This window comes from Salvelinus alpinus, chromosome 13 (assembly GCF_045679555.1).
Source record: "Salvelinus alpinus chromosome 13, SLU_Salpinus.1, whole genome shotgun sequence".
NCBI classification, from domain to species: domain Eukaryota; kingdom Metazoa; phylum Chordata; class Actinopteri; order Salmoniformes; family Salmonidae; genus Salvelinus; species Salvelinus alpinus.
In genome coordinates, this window is record NC_092098.1 from 10,868,036 (window position 1) to 10,892,365 (window position 24,330).

General features: G+C 49.1%; 1 protein-coding gene across 9 annotated transcripts in view; it reads right to left on the bottom strand.

Annotated features, from left to right (window-relative positions):
- Positions 1-355: 355 nt before the first annotated feature.
- LOC139537045 (disks large homolog 4-like) overlaps positions 356-24,330 on the bottom strand; it is a 109,510-nt gene continuing 85,535 nt past the window's right edge. For 6 of the 9 annotated variants that reach the window (XM_071337878.1, XM_071337876.1, XM_071337875.1 and 3 more), the window contains 16 exons: positions 21,978-22,147; positions 21,622-21,758; positions 20,945-21,086; positions 20,645-20,783; positions 20,140-20,374; positions 19,822-19,924; positions 19,606-19,720; positions 16,812-16,988; positions 16,417-16,459; positions 16,284-16,314; positions 16,076-16,123; positions 15,872-15,973; positions 15,580-15,752; positions 11,004-11,116; positions 10,782-10,873; positions 356-5,243 (listed from right to left, as the gene is read on the bottom strand). In XM_071337878.1, the coding sequence (XP_071193979.1) occupies positions 5,137-5,243; positions 10,782-10,873; positions 11,004-11,116; positions 15,580-15,752; positions 15,872-15,973; positions 16,076-16,123; positions 16,284-16,314; positions 16,417-16,459; positions 16,812-16,988; positions 19,606-19,720; positions 19,822-19,924; positions 20,140-20,374; positions 20,645-20,783; positions 20,945-21,086; positions 21,622-21,758; positions 21,978-22,147 (1,927 nt within the window). In that variant the 3' untranslated portion in view covers positions 356-5,136. The remainder of the gene's footprint in view (positions 5,244-10,781; positions 10,874-11,003; positions 11,117-15,579; positions 15,753-15,871; positions 15,974-16,075; positions 16,124-16,283; positions 16,315-16,416; positions 16,460-16,811; positions 16,989-19,605; positions 19,721-19,821; positions 19,925-20,139; positions 20,375-20,644; positions 20,784-20,944; positions 21,087-21,621; positions 21,759-21,977; positions 22,148-24,330) is intronic. The other 3 variants (XM_071337879.1, XM_071337877.1, XM_071337882.1) reach the window with 1 other exon arrangement.

The following is a 24,330-nucleotide window of genomic DNA, read 5'->3' on the forward strand; positions in this document are numbered from 1 at the left end:
TTAGGAGGGAGTGAGAGAGAGAGAAGGGGGGGGGGGGTGGAGAACATGGAGAGAGAGAAAAAAATGAAAGAGAAAAACAAAAAACAATACATTTGGGAAAACAAGAAACACACAAAAACAAACCACAACAAAAGGAAGGAGAGCCAAAATAAAAGATTGCAGTAGGTGAAACTGGAGACTGCGGATTACTCTACAAAAATGGAATATGAGTGCCCCCTAAAGGACAAAATGTTCTGGTCATTTTCCTCTTCCCAGGCTGAGGACCAACCTTACCTGCATGGTTAGTTCCTGGCTTGTTCCCAAAACACAACATGAAACAGTCTCTGCAAAAACAAAATGGTGCCATGACACAATGTTTTTCTTCCAGAAAGCTTATTTTAATTAATTGTCTTGTCTTTATAGCTAATTTACAACAAGCGATTCACTTAAATGAAACATATTAGTTTGCTTGATATTGTCATTGTTAAATATCTTTTGCAAGATAAATCATTTTAAACATATGTTCTGCATCAGTTGACTTCGATGTAATTTTATCATCAGTCTATTCAGTAAAAATGTATATATATTTTGTTTAGGAGTATCACACTATGATATGGATGTCTGAGACAGAGAATAAGAAATACATTTGATTTTTCAAATAAAGAAATGAATAACATACTATTATTCCATTCATGTAGAATGTGTGTGCTTGTGTATGTTTGTGTGTGTGTGTGTGTGTGTGTGTGAGAGAGAGAGAATAAGAAGTGCTGATATCTTAGCCTTGTGTGTGTGTGTGTGCGTGTGTGTGTGTGTGTGTGTGTGTGTGTGTGTGTGTGTGTGTGTGTGTGAGAGACCCACTCAAAGTGATGTGTTCCTGTGTATTAGAGGCGGTAGCAGGGCTGTGGGCTCAGGTACCAGTGCTGAGACTGGTGGTTTCTCTAATGTCCAATTAGCAGTATGCATTGCAACAGCGTCCCATACCCCACACCCCTCTGTATTTACAACAGTTCTGGCCAGTCCCCAAAAACTGAGATTTCTTTAAGTGAAAAAAAAAATGATACAAATTAGAATATACAGACTTCTAAGTGAATAAAACTGAAACAGTGAGAGCACTTAATAATAAATAATCAATCCAAAACATTACCACTTTCCATCTCTCACTGGGAAAAGCAAGTGAGACGAAATAAAAGAACAATAAATATGAACGGTCACTTCCACCAGTAACTTCACTCTTTAAACGTCAAATCAAAAGTTGTAAACAAATGGTTCAAAATACAAACGAGTGTCTGTAAACCCCTGGAATCCATATTTTATTTTGTCTTATTCTCACTCCCCCTATTAAAACCTGTATTAATGCTGTCAGTGCAAACATATTATTATACTTATATATTATACCTATAACGTATTATTATATATCTTTGAAGACACCCAAACCCAGTCTCATTGCATATCATCATTACACTATTGCACCAAATCTCATGAGCCTGGAACTCACACACGCAAGCACACACATTTGCATACCCACCCATTCACATGCACAACCACCCACATACACATGCACACGCATACACACACCACCTTTCCCCATCCATAAGTTGGACTAGTGTATTATATAGCTACTGTACCTCAACTCAAAACACTCTAGCCACAGGAAGTGAGATGTGTAACTGGAGAAGATAATACACATGCTTCACTGAGGCTCAGTTATATCAGTTATATCTCAGTTATATCTGTTATAGCTGAGTTATATCTGTTATAGCTCAGTTATAACTCAGTTATATCTGTTATAGCTCAGTTATAACTCAGTTATATCTGTTATAGCTCAGTTATATCTGTTATAGCTCAGTTATAACTCAGTTATATCTGTTATAGCTCAGTTATAACTCAGTTATATCTGTTATATCTCAGTTATATCAGTTATAGCTCAGTTATATCTCAGTTATATCTGTTATAGCTCAGTTATATCTCAGTTATATCTCAGTTATATCTCAGTTATATCAGTTATAGCTCAGTTATATCTCAGTTATATCTGTTATAGCTCAGTTATATCTCAGTTATATCAGTTATAGCTCAGTTATATCTCAGTTATATCTGTTATAGCTCAGTTATATCTCAGTTATATCTCAGTTATATCAGTTATAGCTCAGTTATATCTCAGTTATATCAGTTATAGCTCAGTTATATCTCAGTTATATCTGTTATAGCTCAGTTATATCTCAGTTATATCTCAGTTATAGCTCAGTTATATCTGTTATAGCTCAGTTATAACTCAGTTATATCTCAGTTATATCTCAGTTATATCAGTTATAGCTCAGTTATATCTCAGTTATATCTGTTATATCTCAGTTATATCTCAGTTATAGCTCAGTTATATCTGTTATAGCTCAGTTATATCTCAGTTATAGCTCAGTTATATCTGTTATAGCTCAGTTATATCTCAGTTATATCTGTTATAGCTCAGTTATATCTCAGTTATAACTCAGTTATATCTCAGTTATATCTGTTATAGCTCAGTTATAGCTCAGTTATATCTGTTATAGCTCAGTTATATCTCAGTTATATCTCAGTTATATCTCAGTTATATCAGTTATAGCTCAGTTATATCTCAGTTATATCTGTTATAGCTCAGTTATATCTCAGTTATATCTCAGTTATATCTCAGTTATATCTCAGTTATATCAGTTATAGCTCAGTTATATCTGTTATAGCTCAGTTATAACTCAGTTATAGCTCAGTTATATCTCAGTTATATCTCAATTATATCTCAGATATATCTCAGTTATATCTCAGTTATAACTCAGTTATATCTCAGTTATATCTGTTATAGCTCAGTTATATCTCAGTTATATCTGTTACAGCTCAGTTATATCTCAGTTATAACTCAGTTATATCTCAGTTATAGCTCAGTTATATCTCAGTTATAGCTCAGTTATATCTCAGATATATCTCAGTTATATCTCAGTTATATCTCAGTTATACCTCAGATATCTCTCATTTATATCTCAGTTATAGCTCAGTTATATCTCAGATATAACTCAGTTATATCTCAGTTATAGCTCAGTTATATCTCAGATATATCTCAGTTATATCTCAGTTATACCTCAGATATCTCTCAGTTATAGCTCATTTATATCTCAGTTATAGCTCAGTTATATCTCAGATATAACTCAGTTATATCTCAGTTATACCTCAGATATCTCTCATTTATATCTCAGTTATAGCTCAGTTATATCTCAGATATAACTCAGTTATATCTCAGTTATAGCTCAGTTATATCTCAGATATATCTCAGTTATATCTCAGTTATACCTCAGATATCTCTCAGTTATAGCTCATTTATATCTCAGTTATAGCTCAGTTATATCTCAGATATAACTCAGTTATATCTCAGTTATAGCTCAGTTATATCTCAGATATATCTCAGTTATATCTCAGTTATACCTCAGATATCTCTCAGTTATAGCTCATTTATATCTCAGTTATAGCTCAGTTATATCTCAGTTATATCTCAGTTATTATGTGTTTCTTTGTGTGTTTGTGTGTCAGGACTGTGTGTTGTGGAAGGGCAAATCGATGGTCAAGGACCAAAACAAATCCCCGAACACAAGAGAAAGTTTACCCAAACAAAGCAATGGAATATTGTTGAAGAGATATTACATTTTACAGGCTCTAACTCCTGTTATAAATCATCATTAAAAATATATATTTGTATAGGCCATTTTGTCTGTTAAACGTGTTATATATACGTAGCCTTAATTTGTGAGGAAAGAGAGAGAGAGAGAAAGAAAGAGGCAGAGAAAGAGTGGTAGAGAGGAAGAGAGATTTAATCCTCACACAGTCCACACACACACACTCTCTCACACACACACACACACAGGCCAGTGAGAACACTGTGTGTGGGTTGTTGAGGGTCTATTTGGAAGAGTGATCAGAGAATTGGCTGTGGTGCTCTTAACACTAAAGCGCTGAAGCTAAGGACTCTGCTGTTGTGCCTTAAGAGAACATTCAGCATGGAATCTGCCTGGCCGTTACAAACAGAGCAGACCGCCCAGTGCTTTTGGAGAAGAGCCGGGTGGATTTAGAATGGCCCTTCTGTACGGCTGACTGTGTGTGCCGTACAGAAGAGACCCAGAGGTTATACACGAGGTCTTCCATTGTCTATGCACACAGTGAGTTAGCCCCTCCTCTTTCTCCATCTGTACCGCTCTGCTCCTCTCTGTTGAGACATGCTAGAAACTCCCCGCCCATCAAAATGGAGGGGGAAAAAGGGTGGTGTGCACCGCCCAATCATTTCTCCTCTTCTTCTTCTACATCCTTTCTTCTTATTATCCATCATTTTCCTCAACTCCCATATCTGTTGTCTTTGAGGACGCATGCACAAATTCAGAATTTGAGTTTATATTTGAGCTGCTTTTGAAAAATGCCCTCGCAAATGCTATTCATGGGTGATTGAGCGAATGCCAGTCTTGGTTAGTGGGATGATGTTCCTAGTTGTTCATACACGGAGCAAAGCCTTTTCACTAGAATAGAGCCTCCTCTGGGTCAGAGGGACTCAATATGATCTGTGTGTCCCTCCATAGTCTATGCACTCCTTCTCTCTCTCTCTCTCTCTCTCTCTCTCCGTTTCATGTCCTGAATGGAGAGAGAGAGTTGACAGGAGGAGGAGAGGAGGCTAAGGGATATAAAAAAAGAGGGATCGCAGGGGCTGCTGATGGTTTTGCCCGCCTGTTTGTCAGTGGGGATGTCATAGGCAGCCAATGAGACTGAGGGAGACGGAGAGGGGGAGATGGCAGAGCCGTTACCCTGTGCTTATCCTGGGGACGCCCACCGCCCTGCCTTGCCACGCCCAACTTGGTCACCTCTCTCCAGTCTCGCTCAGTACTCACCACACATGGATTATATATGAATACTGATTAAATACTGTCCTTACCTGTTTCTCTGGGTTTCTATACCTGTGTCTCTCTTTTACTATTACTCTGTGTCTCTCTCTCTGTGTGAGTATGTGTCTCTATCTTCACGTGTCCCCCTGTGTGTGTTTGTGTGTGTCTGCCTTAGTGTCTCTCTGTGTCTCTCTCTCTGTCTCTCTGAGCGCTGGTTGGGCTGGAGGGCAGACTGGCTGAGGGTGGTTGGGGGGTGGAGGTGGGTTATGGTGCAGCCTCACAGCCTCTCCCGGGTGGGGATCCAGATGTAAGGCCCCGACTGCTCCTCGATCACCGTCTTCACCTTGTGGTAAACCTCCTCGAAGCTGTCACCTTCCACCAGAGCTGGAGAGGGGGAAGAGGTAAGGTGAAGCAAAGGGAGAGGGAGACATAGAGGGGTAGAGATGAAGAGAGAGAGAGAGAGGGAGAGAGGGAGAGAGAGAGAGAGAGAGAGAGAGGGAGAGAGAGAGAGAGCGAGAGAGAGAGAGAGAGAGAGCGAGAGCGAGAGAGAGAGAGAGAGAGAGAGAGAGAGAGAGAGAGAGAGAGAGAGAGAGAGAGAGAGAGAGAGAGAGAGAGAGAGAGAGAGAGAGAGAGAGAGAGTCAGATATGTGTCTGTCCGTGTGTGGAAGGAACTATGAGGCAACATCAAGATCAAGTCAGAGGAGAATTAGGTCTACACATTCCTGTGTGTAGACCCTTTCCTGCAGTCAATGACCCAAAACGCCCTCTTTGGCCTCGTGGGAGGAATACTATTAATATTTTTCATCATTTTATAATTAATAACAATTATTATATATTTTAAGAAGAAATATGTACATGTGTTGTTTCTATGTCTGTCATGTTTTGTCATTGATCATCATGTCTTGTCCCTGTGCTTCCCTCTGCTGGTCTTATTAGGTTCTTTCCCTCTTTCTATCCCTCTCTCTCCCCCTCCCTCTCTCCCTCTCTCGCTCTCTCTCTCTATCGTTCCGTTCCTGCTCCCAGCTGTTTCTCATTCTCCTAACGACCTCATTTACTCTTTCACACCTGTCCCCTATTTTGCCCTCTGATTAGAGTCCCTATTTCTCCCTCTGTTTTCCGCTTCTGTCCTTGTCGGATTCTTGTTTGATGTTTGCTGTTCTGTGTCCTTGTTCCGCCCTGTCGTGTTTTTGCCTTCTTCAGATGCTGCGTGTGAGCAGGTGTCTATGTCAGCTACGGCCTGTGCCTTCCTGAAGCGACCTGCAGTCTGTGGTCGCGTCTCCAGTCGTTCCTCTCTACTGACGAGAGGATTTCAGTTTCCTGTTTTGGATTTACCTTTGATAATATCCAGGAGAATCATTGTTTGTTTAATACTGGAATAAAGACTCTGTTTCTATTACGTCGCTTTTGGGTCCTCATTCATCAGCATAACAGAAGAATCCGACCAGGATGGACCCAGCGACTACGGATTCTCTCAACACTGCCGTCAAGTTCCAGGGAGCAATGCTCGGCAGACACGAGCAGGAATTGTCTGCTGCTCGTCATGCCGTTGAGACCCTGGCCGCTCAGGTCTCCGACCTGTCAGGACAGTTTCAGAGTCTTCATCTCGTGCCACCAGCTACTTCCTGGTCTTCCGAGTCTCCGGAACCTAGGGTTAATAACCCACCATGTTACTCTGGGCAGCCCACTGAGTGTCGCTCCTTTCTCACCCAGTGTGATATTGTGTTCTCTCTCCAGCCCAACACATACTCAAGAGAGAGAACTCGGATCGCTTACGTCATATCACTCCTTACTGGTCGGGCTCGGGAGTGGGGCACAGCTATCTGGGAGGCAAGGGCTGAGTGTTCTAACGTTTATCAGAACTTTAAAGAGGAGATGATACGGGTTTTTGATCGTTCAGTTTTTGGGAAGGAGGCTTCCAGGGCCCTGGCTTCCCTATGTCAAGGTGATCGATCCATAACGGATTACTCTATAGAGTTTCGCACTCTTGCTGCATCCAGTGACTGGAACGAGCCGGCGTTGCTCGCTCGTTTTCTGGAGGGACTCCACGCTGAGGTTAAGGATGAGATTCTCTCCCGGGAGGTTCCTTCCAGCGTGGACTCTTTGATTGCACTCGCCATCCGCATAGAACGACGGGTAGATCTTCGTCACCGAGCTCGTGAAAGAGAGCTCGCGTTAACGGTGTTTCCCCTCTCCGCATCTCAACCATCTCCTCCCACCGGCTCTGAGACTGAGCCCATGCAGCTGGGAGGTATTCGCATCTCGACTAAGGAGAGGGAACGGAGAATCACCAACCGCCTTTGCCTCTATTGCGGTTCTGCTGGACATTTTGTCATGTCATGTCCAGTAAAAGCCAGAGCTCATCAGTAAGCGGAGGGCTACTGGTGAGCGCTACTACTCAAGTCTCTCCATCAAGATCCTGTACTACCTTGTCGGTCCATCTACGCTGGACCGGTTCGGCTGCTTCCTGCAGTGCCTTGATAGACTCTGGGGCTGAGGGTTGTTTTATGGACGAAGCATGGGCTCGGAAACATGACATTCCTCTCAGACAGTTAGGGAAGCCCACGCCCATGTTCGCCTTAGATGGTAGTCTTCTCCCCAGTATCAGATGTGAGACACTACCTTTAACCCTCACAGTATCTGGTAACCACAGTGAGACCATTTCCTTTTTGATTTTTCGTTCACCTTTTACACCTGTTGTTTTGGGTCATCCCTGGCTAGTATGTCATAATCCTTCTATTAATTGGTCTAGTAATTCTATCCTATCCTGGAACGTTTCTTGTCATGTGAAGTGTTTAATGTCTGCTATTCCTCCTGTTTCTTCTGTCCCCTCTACTCAGGAGGAACCTGGTGATTTGACAGGAGTGCCGGAGGAATATCATGATCTGCGCACGGTCTTCAGTCGGTCCAGAGCCAACTCTCTTCCTCCTCACCGGTCGTATGATTGTTGTATTGATCTCCTTCCGGGGACCACTCCCCCTCGGGGTAGACTATACTCTCTGTCGGCTCCCGAACGTAAGGCTCTCGAGGATTATCTGTCTGTTTCTCTCGACGCCGGTACCGTGGTGCCTTCTTCCTCTCCCGCCGGAGCGGGGTTTTTCTTTGTTAAGAAGAAGGACGGTACTCTGCGCCCCTGCGTGGATTATCGAGGGCTGAATGACATAACGGTTAAGAATCGTTATCCGCTTCCCCTTATGTCGTCAGCCTTCGAGATTCTGCAGGGAGCCAGGTTCTTTACTAAGTTGGACCTTCGCAACGCTTACCATCTCGTGCGCATCAGAGAGGGGGACGAGTGGAAAACGGCGTTTAACACTCCGTTAGGGCATTTTGAATACCGGGTTCTGCCGTTCGGTCTCGCTAATGCTCCAGCTGTCTTTCAGGCATTAGTTAATGATGTACTGAGAGACATGCTGAACATCTTTGTTTTCGTTTACCTTGACGATATCCTGATTTTTTCACCGTCTCTCGAGATTCATGTTCAGCACGTTCGACGTGTACTCCAGCGCCTTTTAGAGAATTGTCTCTACGTGAAGGCTGAGAAGTGCGCCTTTCATGTCTCCTCTGTCACATTTCTCGGTTCTGTTATTTCCGCTGAAGGCATTCAGATGGATCCCGCTAAGGTCCAGGCTGTCAGCGATTGGCCCGTCCCTAAGTCACGTGTCGAGTTGCAGCGCTTTCTCGGTTTCGCTAATTTCTATCGGCGTTTCATTCGTAATTTCGGTCAAGTGGCTGCCCCTCTCACAGCTCTGACTTCTGTCAAGACTTGCTTTAAGTGGTCCGGTTCCGCCCAGGGAGCTTTTGATCTCCTCAAGAAGCGTTTTACATCCGCTCCTATCCTTGTTACTCCTGACGTCACTAAACAATTCATTGTCGAGGTTGACGCTTCAGAGGTGGGTGTGGGAGCCATTCTGTCCCAGCGCTTCCATTCTGACGATAAGGTTCATCCTTGCGCTTACTTTTCTCATCGCCTGTCGCCATCGGAACGCAACTATGATGTGGGTAACCGCGAACTGCTCGCCATCCGCTTAGCCATAGGCGAATGGCGACAGTGGTTGGAGGGGGCGACCGTCCCTTTTGTCGTTTGGACTGACCATAAGAACCTTGAGTACATCCGTTCTGCCAAACGACTTAATGCACGTCAAGCTCGTTGGGCGTTGTTTTTCGCTCGTTTCGAGTTCGTGATTTCCTATCGCCCGGGAAATAAGAACACCAAGCCTGATGCCTTATCCCGTCTCTTTAGTTCTTCTGTGGCTTCTACCGACCCCGAGGGGATTCTCCCTGAAGGGCGTGTTGTCGGGTTGACTGTCTGGGGAATTGAGAGACAGGTAAAGCAAGCACTCACTCACACCGCGTCGCCGCGCGCTTGTCCTAGTAACCTTCTGTTCGTTCCTGTCTCTACTCGTCTGGCTGTTCTTCAGTGGGCTCACTCTGCCAAGTTAGCTGGCCACCCCGGCGTTCGGGGTACGCTTGCTTCTATTCGCCAGCGGTTTTGGTGGCCTACTCAGGAGCGTGACACGCGCCGTTTCGTGGCTGCTTGTTCGGACTGCGCGCAGACTAAGTCAGGTAACTCTCCTCCTGCCGGTCGTCTCAGACCGCTTCCCATTCCTTCTCGACCATGGTCTCACATCGCCTTAGACTTTATTACCGGTCTGCCTTCGTCTGCGGGGAAGACTGTGAGAGCCGCCAATAAACGTAGGATTAAGAGTCCTAGGTATTGTCGCGGTCAGAGAGTGTGGCTTTCCACTCGTAACCTTCCCCTTACGACAGCTTCTCGCAAGTTGACTCCGCGGTTCATTGGTCCGTTCCGTGTCTCTCAGGTCGTCAATCCTGTCGCTGTGCGACTGCTTCTTCCGCGACATCTTCGTCGCGTCCACCCTGTCTTCCATGTCTCCTGTGTCAAGCCTTTTCTTCGCGCCCCCATTCGTCTTCCCCCCCCCCCCCCCCGTCCTTGTCGAGGGCGCACCTATTTTCAAGGTACGGAAGATCTTGGACATGCGTTCTCGGGGACGTGGTCACCAGTACTTAGTGGTTTGGGAGGGTTACGGTCCTGAGGAGAGGAGTTGGGTTCCATCTCGGGACGTGCTGGACCGTTCGTTGATTGATGATTTCCTTCGTTGCCGCCAGGGTTCCTCCTCGAGTGCGCCAGGAGGCGCTCGGTGAGTGGGGGGGTACTGTCATGTTTTGTCATTGATCATCATGTCTTGTCCCTGTGCTTCCCTCTGCTGGTCTTATTAGGTTCTTTCCCTCTTTCTATCCCTCTCTCTCCCCCTCCCTCGCTCCCTCTCTCGCTCTCTCTCTCTATCGTTCCGTTCCTGCTCCCAGCTGTTTCTCATTCTCCTAACGACCTCATTTACTCTTTCACACCTGTCCCCTATTTTGCCCTCTGATTAGAGTCCCTATTTCTCCCTCTGTTTTCCGCTTCTGTCCTTGTCGGATTCTTGTTTGATGTTTGCTGTTCTGTGTCCTTGTTCCGCCCTGTCGTGTTTTTGCCTTCTTCAGATGCTGCGTGTGAGCAGGTGTCTATGTCAGCTACGGCCTGTGCCTTCCTGAAGCGACCTGCAGTCTGTGGTCGCGTCTCCAGTCGTTCCTCTCTACTGACGAGAGGATTTCAGTTTCCTGTTTTGGATTTACCTTTGATAATATCCAGGAGAATCATTGTTTGTTTAATACTGGAATAAAGACTCTGTTTCTATTACGTCGCTTTTGGGTCCTCATTCATCAGCATAACAATGTCAAACAGTTCTGTTACATTTCAAAACTTCAACTCTATATCTGACATGGTACAGGTGTCTTCTTTATAAGCCCATAACCATGTGTGTAGATTTATTTAAGACTACCAAAGAAACCCTCTGTGTGACCCTGATGTCGCCCACTGCAGTGAAAGGTTAATTATTGTAATTACAGCCCAAAGTGTTCCAGCGTTACCTGAGAAGCACTCTATGAAGTCCTGTTCCAGTTTGAGAGCGCGGTCCATGCCCTTCCTGGCCTGCTCTTCTGTCAGACGAGTGTTGATCTCTCTGCACAACAAACAACACACGCAATCGTCAGTCAACACAAGTCAGACAGCTAGTGTGTGAGTGTGTGCATAGCTTGTGTGTGTGCGAGGGTGTGTATACTTTGTGTGTGTGTGTGTAATTGTGTACGTACAGGACATTCTCCAGTGACTTGGGCCGGACGAAGATGGCGATGGGGTGTAGCTGAGCGGCCTGTAGTCTGCGGACAGCATTGGCCGACACGTCCAGTATACAGTGTTTCCCCTGCTACTCACACAGCACAGCAGGGAAATGGAATGATGAGGGGAGGGACAGAACGGAGGGCGGTAGCGAGGGTGGGTGGAGGGGAGGAAGAGATGGAGGGAGGAGGGAGAGACGCAGGGAGAGAACAGAGGGAGGTAGGGAGGGTGGAGGGGAGGGAGACACGGAAGGAGGAGGGAGAGACGCAGGGAGAGAACAGAGGGCAGTAGGGAGGGTGGAGGGGAGGGGAGGGAGACACGGAAGGAGGAGGGAGAGACGCAGGGAGAGAACAGAGGGAGGTAGGGAGGGTGGAGGGGAGGGAGACACGGAAGGAGGAGGGAGAGACGCAGGGAGAGAACAGAGGGCAGTAGGGAGGGTGGAGGGGAGGGAGACACGGAAGGAGGAGGGAGAGACGCAGGGAGAGAACAGAGGGAGGTAGGGAGGGTGGAGGGGAGGGAGACACGGAAGGAGGAGGGAGAAACGCAGGGAGAGAACAGAGGGCAGTAGGGAGGGTGGAGGGGAGGGAGACACAGAAGGAGGAGGGAGAGACGCAGGGAGAGAACAGAGGGCAGTAGGGAGGGTGGAGGGGAGGAAGAGATGGAGGGAGGAGGGAGAGACGCAGGGAGAGAACAGAGGGAGGTAGGGAGGGTGGAGGGGAGGGAGACACGGAAGGAGGAGGGAGAGACGCAGGGAGAGAACAGAGGGCAGTAGGGAGGGTGGAGGGGAGGAAGAGATGGAGGGAGGAGGGAGAGACGCAGGGAGAGAACAGAGGGAGGTAGGGAGGGTGGAGGGGAGGGGAGGGAGAGACGGAGGGAGGGAGGAGAGAGAGACGCAGGGAGAGAACAGAGGGAGGTAGGGAGGGTGGAGGGGAGGGAGACACGGAAAGAGGAGGGAGAGACGCAGGGAGAGAACAGAGGGAGGTAGGGAGGGTGGAGGGGAGGGAGAGACGGAGGGAGGGAGGAGGGAGAGACGCAGGGAGAGAACAGAGGGAGGTAGGGAGGGTGGAGGGGAGGGAGACACGGAAAGAGGAGGGAGAGACACAGGGAGAGAACAGAGGGCAGTAGGGAGGGTGGAGGGGAGGAAGAGATGGAGGGAGGAGGGAGAGACGCAGGGAGAGAACAGAGGGAGGTAGGGAGGGTGGAGGGGAGGGAGACACGGAAGGAGGAGGGAGAGACGCAGGGAGAGAACAGAGGCCAGTAGGGAGGGTGGAGGGGAGGGAGAGACGGAGGGAGGAGGGAGAGACGCAGGGAGAGAACAGAGGGCGGTAGGGAGGGTGGAGGGGAGGGAGAGACGCAGGCAGAGAACAGAGGGCAGTAGGGAGGGTGGAGGGGAGGGAGACACGGAAGGAGGAGGGAGAGACGCAGGGAGAGAACAGAGGGCAGTAGGGAGGGTGGAGGGGAGGGAGACACGGAAGGAGGAGGGAGAGACGCAGGGAGAGAACAGAGGGAGGTAGGGAGGGTGGAGGGGAGGGAGACACGGAAGGAGGAGGGAGAAACGCAGGGAGAGAACAGAGGGCAGTAGGGAGGGTGGAGGGGAGGGAGACACGGAAGGAGGAGGGAGAGACGCAGGGAGAGAACAGAGGGCAGTAGGGAGGGTGGAGGGGAGGAAGAGATGGAGGGAGGAGGGAGAGACGCAGGGAGAGAACAGAGGGAGGTAGGGAGGGTGGAGGGGAGGGAGACACGGAAGGAGGAGGGAGAGACGCAGGGAGAGAACAGAGGGCAGTAGGGAGGGTGGAGGGGAGGAAGAGATGGAGGGAGGAGGGAGAGACGCAGGGAGAGAACAGAGGGAGGTAGGGAGGGTGGAGGGGAGGGAGAGACGGAGGGAGGAGGGAGAGACGCAGGGAGAGAACAGAGGGAGGTAGGGAGGGTGGAGGGGAGGGAGACACGGAAAGAGGAGGGAGAGACGCAGGGAGAGAACAGAGGGAGGTAGGGAGGGTGGAGGGGAGGGAGAGACGGAGGGAGGGAGGAGGGAGAGACGCAGGGAGAGAACAGAGGGAGGTAGGGAGGGTGGAGGGGAGGGAGACACGGAAAGAGGAGGGAGAGACACAGGGAGAGAACAGAGGGCAGTAGGGAGGGTGGAGGGGAGGAAGAGATGGAGGGAGGAGGGAGAGACGCAGGGAGAGAACAGAGGGAGGTAGGGAGGGTGGAGGGGAGGGAGACACGGAAGGAGGAGGGAGAGACGCAGGGAGAGAACAGAGGCCAGTAGGGAGGGTGGAGGGGAGGGAGAGACGGAGGGAGGAGGGAGAGACGCAGGGAGAGAACAGAGGGCGGTAGGGAGGGTGGAGGGGAGGGAGAGACGCAGGCAGAGAACAGAGGGCAGTAGGGAGGGTGGAGGGGAGGGAGACATGGAAGGAGGAGGGAGAGACGCAGGGAGAGAACAGAGGGCAGTAGGGAGGGTGGAGGGGAGGAAGAGATGGAGGGAGGAGGGAGAGACGCAGGGAGAGAACAGAGGGAGGTAGGGAGGGTGGAGGGGAGGGAGACACGGAAGGAGGAGGGAGAGACGCAGGGAGAGAACAGAGGGAGGTAGGGAGGGTGGAGGGGAGGGAGACACGGAAGGAGGAGGGAGAGACGCAGGGAGAGAACAGAGGGCGGTAGGGAGGGTGGAGGGGAGGGAGACACGGAAGGAGGAGGGAGAAAGGCAGGGAGAGAACAGAGGGCGGTAGGGAGGGTGGAGGGGAGGGAGAGACGCAGGCAGAGAACAGAGGGCAGTAGGGAGGGTGGAGGGGAGGGAGACACGGAAGGAGGAGGGAGAGACGCAGGGAGAGAACAGAGGGCAGTAGGGAGGGTGGAGGGGAGGAAGAGATGGAGGGAGGAGGGAGAGACGCAGGGAGAGAACAGAGGGAGGTAGGGAGGGTGGAGGGGAGGGAGACACGGAAGGAGGAGGGAGAGACGCAGGGAGAGAACAGAGGGCGGTAGGGAGGGTGGAGGGGAGGGAGAGACGCAGGCAGAGAACAGAGGGCAGTAGGGAGGGTGGAGGGGAGGGAGACACGGAAGGAGGAGGGAGAGACGCAGGGAGAGAACAGAGGGCAGTAGGGAGGGTGGAGGGGAGGGAGACACGGAAGGAGGAGGGAGAGACGCAGGGAGAGAACAGAGGGAGGTAGGGAGGGTGGAGGGGAGGGAGAGACGGAAGGAGGAGGGAGAGACGCAGGGAGAGAACAGAGGGCAGTAGGGAGGGTGGAGGGGAGGAAGAGATGGAGGGAGGAGGGAGAGACGCAGGGAGAGAACAGAGGGAGGTAGGGAGGGTGGAGGGGAGGGAGACACGGAAGGAGGAGGGAGAGACGCAGGGAGAGAACAGAGGGAGGTAGGGAGGGTGGAGGGGAGGGAGAGACGCAGGGAGAGAACAGAGGGAGGTAGGGAGGGTGGAGGGGAGGGAGAGACGGAGGGAGGAGGGAGAGACGCAGGGAGAGAACAGAGGGCGGTAGGGAGGGTGGAGGGGAGGAAGAGATGGAGGGAGGAGGGAGAGACGCAGGGAGAGAACAGAGGGAGGTAGGGAGGGTGGAGGGGAGGGAGACACGGAAGGAGGAGGGAGAGACGCAGGGAGAGAACAGAGGGAGGTAGGGAGGGTGGAGGGGAGGGAGAGACGCAGGGAGAGAACAGAGGGAGGTAGGGAGGGTGGAGGGGAGGGAGAGACGGAGGGAGAGAACAGAGAGAGGTAGGGAGGGTAGAGGAGAGGGAGAGAGCAGAGGGAGGTAGGGAGGGTGGAGGGGAGGGAGAGACGGAGGGAGAGAACAGAGGGAGGTAGGGAGGGTGGAGGGGAGGGAGAGAACAGAGGGAGGTAGGGAGGGTGGAGGGGAGGGAGGAGACACAGGGAGAGAACAGAGGGAGGTAGGGAGGGTGGAGGGGAGGGAGGAGACACAGGGAGAGAACAGAGAGAGGTAGGGAGGGTGGAGGGGAGGGAGAGAACAGAGGGAGGTAGGGAGGGTGGAGGGGAGGGAGAGACGCAGGCAGAGAACAGAGGGCGGTAGGGAGGGTGGAGGGGAGGGAGAGAACAGAGGGAGGTAGGGAGGGTGGAGGGGAGGGGAGGGAGAGAACAGAGGGAGGTAGGGAGGGTGGAGGGGAGGGAGAGAACAGAGGGAGGTAGGGAGAGTGGAGGGGAGGGAGAGACGCAGGGAGGGAACAGAGGGAGGTAGGGAGGGTGGAGGGGAGGGGAGGGAGAGAACAGAGGGAGGTAGGGAGGGTGGAGGGGAGGGAGAGAACAGAGGGGAGGGTGGAGGGGAGGGAGAGAACAGAGGGAGGTAGGGAGGGTGGAGGGGAGGGAGAGAACAGAGGGGAGGGTGGAGGGGATTCAATCAGCCAGATCCTTTTACACTTCTTAAGCCAATCAATACAGTACAGCAGCTGTTGGGACCATGTTAAATAATGTAGCGCGGCCTAATGTATCACCCCTCTCATGTAAACCCATTATAAATAATATAGAATCACATTAATAACATCATGATAATATACTGTATCTCTAGGGGGGGGGGGGGGGGGGTGTTATCTATGCTGCACCTGCTCCGCCACCTCTCGCACGCTCTGGACGCTGGTGCCGTACAGGTGGCTGTTGTACTGGCCCGCCTCGATGAAGCGGTGGCTCTGGATGTCCTTCTCCATCTGTTCCCGTGACGACACAAAGTGGTAGTCCCGCCCGTCCACCTCGTACTCCCGCTTGGGCCGCGTGGTGTCTGTGGGGGGAGGGGACAAGCGGTCAGTCAGGCTGTTAACCAATCACCCGGTCAATAGATCGACGTAAACCAATGGGGCGAGCAGGGAAATGGTTCATCTACGATGGGTCAATACTTACGAGGGACACAAGATCCAAACTTGTCAGGGAACTCTGACAGCAGGTCATCATTTACCCTGTCCTTTATGGGACCCAATATTATGATGGGCCTGGCATAATGCACTTTATGGATAGAGAGAGAGAGAGAGACAGGTAAGACGGAATAAATAAGGAGTAAATTGAAGTATAACGTGAATAAAATAGTACTTGAAAGTCTATTCTCACCCTCTACTTGTGTCACTGTTTCATAGCTGTGTTGAGAATCGTCCCTCCCTGAAACCAGAACACAACAACACCAGCCAGTCAGTCTGACAGTAAAGTCAGTCAGTAGCTACTGTTCATCTGAACACTGTGTCATTCTAGTTAAATAAAATAATCATCAATTCGACCACTACTGAGGGCAGAGCAAATCTCCTCCGCTACAGCTGCTTACCTTGAGATCCGAGGCTGTCCCGACTGCGATCCTACACAACACAGAGAAAACAGATGTTTAGAGAGAGAGGGAGAGACAGACGAAGACGTTGGTGTAAGATCATTCATAGACGCTCACTAACTTATGTGCTTACCCTCTCTTTGGTGCCCATGCGAGACCACTCTTTCCTTTCTACCCTGAAGGGGTTAGGAATGAAATGAGGCATTAAGGGCAGAGGGAGAGAAAGAGAGCGCGATAAAGAGAGCGGGAGAGGGGAAGAAAGGAGCGTGAAAGGCTGAAAGTGAAAGATCCACTACATAACCATAGAATACAGCATCAATCATGCTGTCTACGCAATTCCACATGCAAACGGAGAAAACAAATAGCACACACACACACACACACACACACACACACACACACACACACACACACACACACACACACACACACACACACACACACACACACACACACACACACACACACACACACACACACACACACACACACACACACAGATACAGACAGTGATGTGAGGTGTCTGACCTGCGTTTGCTGGGAATAAAGCCGACCTCCTCGACGTCTGTCTGCGGGCTGACCCGTCTGGCCTGCCACCACTCCTCATCACCACAGTCCAGGACATGGAGCACGTCACCAAACCTGAAGCCCACCGCCTGGCTCAGGAAACCACAGTCTGCTGTCTTATCATAGTCAAACAGGGCCCTGGGACAGACGGAGGAGAGGAGACGATGGGAGAGGAAAGGAAGATACAGCATTTCTTTGAAGTCTAAGTGGGTTGTTGTGCTCTGAGGTGTTCACAGTGCTGTACTAGCCTGGTAGTAGCAGTGTTGTGTCCTTGTGGGGTTGTATATAGTATATAGTGCAGTATTAATGAGTACCTGATGTTGAAGCCTCTCTTGGGGTTGTATATAGTGCAGTATTAATAAGTACCTGATGTAGAAGCCTCTCTTGGTGTTGTATATAGTATATAGTGCAGTATTAAAGAGTACCTGATGTAGAAGCCTCTCTTGGGGTTGTATATAGTATATTGTGCAGTATTAATGATTACCTGATGTAGAAGCCTCTTTGGGGTTGTATATAGTATATTGTGCAGTATTAATGATTACCTGATGTAGAAGCCTCTTTGGGGTTGTATATAGTATATTGTGCAGTATTAATGATTACCTGATGTAGAAGCCTCTTTGGGGTTGTATATAGTATGGCTCTGGATGTCCAGCATTTCTTTGAAGTCTAAGTGGGTTGTTGTGCTCTGAGGTGTTCACAGTGCTGTACTAGCCTGGTAGTAGCAGTGTTGTGTCCTTGTGGGGTTGTATATAGTATATAGTGCAGTATTAATGAGTACCTGATGTTGAAGCCTCTCTTGGGGTTGTATATAGTGCAGTATTAATAAGTACCTGATGTAGAAGCCTCTCTTGGTGTTGTATATAGTATATAGTGCAGTATTAAAGAGTATCTGATGTAGAAGCCTCTCTTGGGGGTTGTATATAGTGCAGTATTAATGATTACCTGATGTTGAAGCCTCTCTTGGGGTTGTATATAGTGCAGTATTAATGATTACCTGATGTTGAAGCCTCTCTTGGGGTTGTATATAGTGCAGTATTAATGATTACCTGATGTTGAAGCCTCTCTTGGGGTTGTATATAGTGCAGTACTATTAAGTACCTGATGTAGAAGCCTCTCTTGGGGTTGTATATAGTGCAGTATAATAAGTACCTGATGTTGAAGCCTCTCTTGGGGTTGTATATAGTGCAGTATAATAAGTACCTGATGTAGAAGCCTCTCTTGGGGTTGTATATAGTGCAGTATAATAAGTACCTGATGTAGAAGCCTCTCTTGGGGTTGTATATAGTGCAGTACTATTAAGTACCTGATGTAGAAGCCTCTGTTGGGGTTGTATATAGTGCAGTACTATTAAGTACCTGATGTAGAAGCCTCTCTTGGGGTTGTATATAGTGCAGTACTATTAAGTACCTGATGTAGAAGCCTCTCTTGGGGTTGTATATAGTGCAGTACTATTAAGTACCTGATGTAGAAGCCTCTCTTGGGGTTGTATATAGTGCAGTATTAATAAGTACCTGATGTAGAAGCCTCTCTTGGGGTTGTATATAGTGCAGTATAATAAGTACCTGATGTAGAAACCTCTCTTGGGGTTGTATATAGTGCAGTATAATAAGTACCTGATGTAGAAGCCTCTCTTGGGGTTGTATATAGTGCAGTATAATAAGTACCTGATGTAGAAGCCTCTCTTGGGGTTGTATATAGTGCAGTATAATAAGTACCTGATGTAGAAGCCTCTCTTGGGGTTGTATATAGTGCAGTATAATAAGTACCTGATGTTGAAGCCTCTCTTGGGGTTGTATATAGTGCAGTATAATAAGTACCTGATGTAGAAGCCTCTCTTGGGGTTGTATATAGTGCAGTACTATTAAGTACCTGATGTAGAAGCCTCTCTTGGGGTTGTATATAGTGCAGTATTAATGAGTACCTGATGTTGAAGCCTCTCTTGGGGTTGTATATAGTATAATGTGCAGTATAATAAGTACCTGATGTAGAAGCCTCTCTTGGGGTAGTATAAAGTGTAGTATAATAAGTACCTGATGTAGAAGCCTCTCTTGGGGTAGTATAAAGTGCAGTATAATAAGTACCTGATGTAGAAGCCTCTCTTGGGGTTGTATATAGTGCAGTACTATTAAGTACCTGATGTAGAAGCCTCTCTTGGGGTTGTATATAGTGCAGTATTAATAAGTACCTGATGTAGAAGCCTCTCTTGGGGTTGTATATAGTGCAGTATAATAAGTACCTGATGTAGAAACCTCTCTTGGGGTTGTATATAGTGCAGTATAATAAGTACCTGATGTAGAAGCCTCTCTTGGGGTTGTATATAGTGCAGTATAATAAGTACCTGATGTAGAAGCCTCTCTTGGGGTTGTATATAGTGCAGTATAATAAGTACCTGATGTAGAAGCCTCTCTTGGGGTTGTATATAGTGCAGTATAATAAGTACCTGATGTTGAAGCCTCTCTTGGGGTTGTATATAGTGCAGTATAATAAGTACCTGATGTAGAAGCCTCTCTTGGGGTTGTATATAGTGCAGTACTATTAAGTACCTGATGTAGAAGCCTCTCTTGGGGTTGTATATAGTGCAGTATTAATGAGTACCTGATGTTGAAGCCTCTCTTGGGGTTGTATATAGTATAATGTGCAGTATAATAAGTACCTGATGTAGAAGCCTCTCTTGGGGTAGTATAAAGTGTAGTATAATAAGTACCTGATTTAGAAGCCTCTCTTGGGGTAGTATAAAGTGCAGTATAATAAGTACCTGATGTAGAAGCCTCTCTTGGGGTTGCTCCTCAGTGTCGTCTGACCAGAACCCATGCTGCTGTTCATCAGCTGTTCCCTCAGGTCGTGGATCTTCGCTTCGAAACGGCTGTACTCTGAACACACACACACACATACATTAGCACATGTATGGTCCATTGGCGTACGGTGACGCAGTGTTGTGTGCAATGGTAGGTTACTGTAGTGCTGGCCTCACCCTCTGGTCTGTACTGGGCGATGATGGTGACAGTCTGGCCAGCGTTCTTCAGGGCTGCCGCAGCCTGCTCATGGGTGGCGATACGCAGGTCCACTCCATTCACCTGGCACACGCACACACACACCCTAAACACTCAGAGAAGTGTGTGCGTATGAAGCTGTGTGTGTGTGCCTAAGAAAGAGAGCGATCGAGAGTTTGTGTATATACGTAAGTGTGTGCCTGTGTGGTTGCGTGACTATACACATGTGAGTATGTGTGTGTGTGTGTGTGTGTACAGAATATGAATCCACTTGTGTGTGTGAGCATGTGTGTCCTTACGCTGAGGATCTGGTCGCCCTTGCGCAGCTCTCCGCTGAGGTCGGCAGGCCCCCCTGCCAGGATGAAGGAGATAAAGATCCCCTCTCCATCCTCTCCTCCCACGATGTTAAAACCCAGGCCCGTAGAACCCCGGTGGATCAGCACTCTCCTAGGCTCCCTGACAGAGAGAGCAGGGGAGAAGGGGAGGGACGGAGGGTCAGGGAGAGACGAGGAGAAATGGAGGGGAAGAAGGAGACTAACAAGAGGGAGAGGTAACATGGGGAGGGAGAGATGTAAATGAGTAGTGAAATGGGGACACCACATTTTGGGGCACAAGAAGGAGGGAGGCAGAGAGAAAAAGAAAATAATCGTTGGTTAGCTCTGGGTCAGACCTATGCTAACCAAATCCTATCTCCACCGGGAGCTTTTCATTTTCACACCAAGCCCATCATTTTACTATGAGAGGCCTTTGGGAAAAGCCATAGGTTGATTTGGCATATGAGTCAGCCCAGAAAGCTTTGCTCACCTGGGTAGGTCTTCATCCCCCATCATGCTGTGCAACACTGGAGAGAAGCGACTGGGCGAGGTGGGAGTGAGGGCTTGTGGGTAATCTGATCCAAGGTAGGTGGGGTGGCCAAGATCTGTGTCCATGTGAGCGGAGTAAGCTGAAGAAAGAAGACATGGACCATTAGAGGACCACACACACACACACACACACACACACACACACACACACACACACACACACACACACACACACACACACACACACACACACACACACATAGAGACACACACACGCACACACACACACATGCACACTTACTGCTGGTAAGGTCTGGCGGGTTGTAGGAGTTCAGGTAGAGGTTGTTAGGCTTGGCCACCCTGAGGTAAACCACCTCGGCTGTGTTCTTCAGGGCTCCCACTGCATCCTCATGCATCACGTCCTCCAGACACACACTGTTCACCTGAACCCACAGACAGCATGGGATCAGACCTACTGCTACACATCCTGCTGACCTGTACATCACGGACGTAGTAAAATAGCCCCTGCAGTGCTGACAGGCATATTACACAGCTTCTCAGTCAATGGAATGTCAACGTGATCCTTCTCTCTGAGGATGTTCTGAAGCTATTTTTAAATCACAGGCATGGTATCATAGTTCATTGGGAAATAAAGCAGTGGATCAGGCACCATTTTGTAGTTTCTGCATGGAGCCCATATTGAGTCTAATCCACCACTCATCTGCAGTTTATCTATGGCCCAGGAGATGGCAGTAGAGCTACACAGTGCAGGCAGCAGCAGAAGCAGTGCTGGTGATGTTAAATAACTCTCCTATCCCACACATCTATTACCATATTAATGAAAGTCATCTCAGGCTGTGAAAATTACAACTGTTATTTATCGAGATTCTTAATGCACCTACGCTGCTGAAGTGGACAAGATATGCTGGCTTGTCTAAGTGGGCCTCTACTAGCCAGTGTGTGTGTGTGACGACTGACCGCCAGTATCTTATCCCCTATCTGCAGCCGCTGGTCCTTGTGAGCAGCCCCGCCCTCGATGATCTTAGTGACATAGATGCTGTTGTCTCCTGGTATGTGCTGGTTACCCACCCCTCCAGCGATGCTGAAACCTAGACCTATGAGAGGGACAGGGTGGAGCAGAGAGAGAAAGAGAGAGAGAGAAAGAGAGACAGCGAGAGAGACAGAGAGAGAGGTGGAGAGAAACAGAGAGAGTGAGATGGAGAGAGAGAGAGCGAGAGAGATGGAGGAGGTAGAAAGAAAGATGTAAATAATAACTGACAGGTACATAAATATGTAAGCACTAACCACACAAACAAACACAAACAGAGCTGTACCTTTGGGCCCTTTGATGAGTTTGATCTCGGTGACTTTTTCTGCGGCTGGTTTCCTGCGGAGCACGTAGAGGCGGACGATAGCCCCCGCCTCCTTCAGAGCCTCCACTGCCAGACTGTGGGTCACCTCCCTCACATCCACATCATTCACAAACAGGATACTGTCATTCACACTGAGAGAGGGAGAGAGAGAGAGAGAGAGAGAGATGGAGAGATAGAGAGAGAAATAGAGAGAGAGAAGAGAGAGGTTTATTGTTAGTGACGAGTCTGCCACCAAGGTGAGGTGTCGAGGTGAGGAAGAGGATTATTTAAGAGTGTTGGAAGAGGTAGGGTTTCAGATGTTTTCGGAAGATGGGCAGGGACTCTGCTGTCCTAGCTTCAGGGGGAAGCTGGTTCCACCATTGGGATGCCAGGACAGAGACGAGTTTTGACTGGGCTGAGCGGCAGCTGCCCTCCCGTAGCGGTGATGGGTCAAGAGACCTGATGTGGCAGAACAAAGTACTCAGGTTGGGTTGTAGGGTTTGAGCATAGCCTGAAAGTAGGGAGGGGCAGTTTCTCTTGCTGCTCCATAGGCAAGTACTAAGGTATTGTAGTGGATGCGAGCTTCGACTGGAAGCTAGTAGAGTGTGCGGAGGAGTGGGGTGACATGAGAGAACTTCGGAAGATTGAAAATCATACGGGCTGCAGCGTTCTGGATAAGTTGCAGGGGGTTGATGGCACAAGCTGGGAGCCCAGCCAACAGCGAGTTGCAGTAGTCCAGACAAGAGAGGACAAGTGCCTGGATTAGGACCTGTGCCGCGTCCTGTGTGAGGTAGGGTCGTACTCTACGGATGTTGTAGAGCATGAACCTGCAGGAGCGAGTCACTGCTTTGATGTTTGCAGAGAACGTCAGGGTGTAGTCCAGGGTCACGCCAAGGTTCTTCGCACTCTGGGAGGGCGACACTGTGGAGTTGTCAACCGTGATGGAGAGGTTTTTGAGCGGGCAGACCTTCCCCGGGAGGCAGAGCAGCTCCGCCTTGTCAAGGTTGAGCTTGAGGAGGTGGGCCAACATCCAAGTTGAGATATCTGCCAGTCATGCAGAGATACATGCCGCCACCTTGGTGTCAGAAGGGGGGAAGGAGAAAAGTAGTTGAGTGTCATCCACATAGCAATGATAGGAGAGACCATGTGAGGATATGACGGAGCCGAGTAACTTGGTGTATAGAGAGAACTGAGCCCTGGTGCAGACCTCTCCACGTCACCTGGTAGGAACAGCCTGCCAGGAAGGATGCAATCCAAGAGTATGCAGAGCCTGAGACGCCCAGCCCTGAGAGGGTGGAGAGGAGGATCTGATGATTCACGGTGTCGAAGGCAGCAGATAGATCTAGGAGGATGAGAACAGAGGAGAGTCAGCTTTGGCAGTGCGGAGAGCCTCAGTGACACAGAGAAGAGCAGTCTCGGGTTGAGCGACCCGTCTTGAAGCCTGACTGGTCAGGGTCAAGAAGATCGTTCCGAGAGAGATAACGAGGAAGTTGATCAGAGACAGCACGCTCAAGTGTTCTGGAAAGAAATGAGCGAAGGGATACAGGTCTATAATTGTTGACGTCAGATGAGTCGAGTGTTGGTTTCTTGAGGAGGGGAGCGACTCGGTGGTCATTTTGAAGTCGTAGGGGACGCAACCAGTGGTCAGGGATGAGTTGATGAGGGACGTGAAGAACGGGAGAAGGTCTCCAGAGATGGTCTGGAGAAGGGAGGAGGGGATGGGGGCCTATTCTCTCACCCCTTTGAGACAGCCCTGCACACCATCCTCTCTACAGCGTACTCTCTTGGCCCCATCCTCCTGTCCTATGTCACGTGACCAGCTGGCCTAGCCTTCACTCTGTCACTCTAACTACCCAGGGAGAAGAGCAGTCAGTCAGTCCGTCCGTCAGTCAGTCAGTCCGTCCGTCAATCAGTCCACCCACCAGTAACCCTTTAGTTCAGCGTCAGCTCCAAGTCCACAGAGTATGCACTGTGTAGATACAGAGCAGTCAAGGCTTTTAAAGTCCACAGAGTATGCACTGTGTAGATACAGAGCAGTCAAGGCTTTTAAAGTCCACAGAGTATGCACTGTGTAGATACAGAGCAGTCAAGGCTTTTAAAGTCCACAGAGTATGTACTGTGTAGATACAGAGCAGTCAAGGCTTTTAAAGTCCACAGAGTATGCACTGTGTAGATACAGAGCAGTCAAGGCTTTTAAAGTCCACAGAGTATGCACTGTGTAGATACAGAGCAGTCAAGGCTTTTAAAGTCCACAGAGTATGCACTGTGTAGATACAGAGCAGTCAAGGCTTTTAAAGTCCACAGAGTATGCACTGTGTAGATACAGAGCAGACAA